At 36.0% G+C, this 1,709-nt stretch overlaps 1 protein-coding gene across 1 annotated transcript; it reads right to left on the bottom strand.

The window, feature by feature from the left end:
* Nucleotides 1–230: 230 nt before the first annotated feature.
* LOC113279449 lies at nucleotides 231–833 on the bottom strand. Its single transcript, XM_026528144.1, has one exon. The coding sequence runs from the start codon at nucleotides 831–833 to the stop codon at nucleotides 231–233; it is 603 nt and encodes a 200-aa protein (XP_026383929.1).
* Between the last annotated feature and the right edge of the window lie 876 nt (nucleotides 834–1,709).

The raw sequence follows: 1,709 nt of genomic DNA on the forward strand, positions 1-1,709 counted from the left end.
TTTAATATAAAGTCTCCTATAACCGGGACAACTGTCATAGTCCAAATCTTGGACATGAGGTGGCATAATCTTAATAGTTGAAAGGAAAATGATTCTAGTATTGAGATTAATAGCGGGATGGATAACGGAGAAGGGTCCAGATTCGTTGCCCTAGATATAGACTATAACAGTTATCACACTTCTAGTGCTTTTTTTTTTTTGAAAATAAGATTTATATTACTAGGCCAACATTAATCAGCTAATTCAGGCTCTTCAGAGACTAACCCATGGTGAGTTGCTCGTCCAATGACTGAATTTGTTGGATTAATCCTGGATGAACAAGATACAAAGGTACTGTCATTTGAGTTACATAATTCATATGCTTTGACTGTGTCGAACGCAATTGCAGGAATTAAAAATCTAGGAGCTTGATCAGTCCAAAAAATTGTGCTACTTGATCGTCGCCCTTCTTTTGCCAACAAGTCTGCCACCTTGTTTGTGCGTCTATCTACAAACTGAAAACCTTGAAAAGAAACTAATTTATCTGCTAGTTGTTGAACTTCATTCAAGACTGCTAAGCATTTCCAATTCACATCTTTTGTCTTTCCTTGTAAAAACTTAATGGTTGTCAGGTTATCCCCTTCTATCACCAAATTTTGAACATTGTGTCTGATGGCCCATTGAACTGCCCTTAAGAGCGCTACAACTTCTGCCTCTTGGGCTGAGAAGGTCCTGCACCATCCGCACTTTGTTGCTCGAAAGGTGCCTGAAGAGGTTCGAAAAACAAGACCAAAACCAGCATTAGTATGCTCTGAAATCGAAGAAGCGTCGCAATTTATCTTTACTGTATTCATTCTTGGGAGAAGCCAGTAATGTAAAGTTTGGATATGATTGCGCTATTAGCTTGAGTTATGATATGCAATTGTGTTGGATGCCAATAACCATAATGTCTTCTTATGTATAAAGCAAGCTGTGTAAGGGATCTAGATTTATCCTCAAATATATTCTAAGGCATCGCTCTTTCCAAATAAACCAACATTTGGTAGCAGCAAGAGTCATATAAATTGAGTTTGTATCTCCTGCTAACCATTCATTGTATTTATGCAAGAAAGTATTATGCAAATTATGAGAATTTTGAGAAAGAGATACTCCCTGTGAGGCCATTGGTTGCAGATTCCAAATCTCCTTTGCATAAGCACATTCAAAAAAGAGATGGTAAATAGTTTCAACAACACTGTTACAGAACACACACTTATTATCTGTGGATCTGATCTTTTGTCTAGTTGGTAATGCATCTTGTAAACATTTCCATATAAACAATTTTATCCTCTGTGAAGTATCCATAGTCCACAGTCCTTTCCAAAAAAAATAATTTTGGCAGGAGTTCAACAAGAAGGATTAGAGAGTTTAGCATAAAGTGATTTAACAAAGAATTCACCACTCTTTGTTAATGTCCATCTAAGTTTATTCCTTTTTAGAGAGCCTTCAGATGTAGTGTATAACCTAATGTTTGTAATTTCTTGTACAGTTGAGTTATCAAATAAAGAGTGTAACAGATCAGTATTCCACTTATTTGTGTTTGAGTTAATGAGTTCAGACACAAGTGTTATAGTAGTGTTTCTAGATGGAAAAGACTCTGCCAAAGTCTCTCTTCTAGCTGGAAGCCAAAAATCATCCCAAATGTTTATTAGTAAACCATTACGTACTTCCCAAATGCTATACTTTTTTAT

Source organism: Papaver somniferum, chromosome 5 (assembly GCF_003573695.1).
Source record: "Papaver somniferum cultivar HN1 chromosome 5, ASM357369v1, whole genome shotgun sequence".
In the NCBI taxonomy this organism is placed as follows: Eukaryota; Viridiplantae; Streptophyta; class Magnoliopsida; order Ranunculales; family Papaveraceae; genus Papaver; species Papaver somniferum.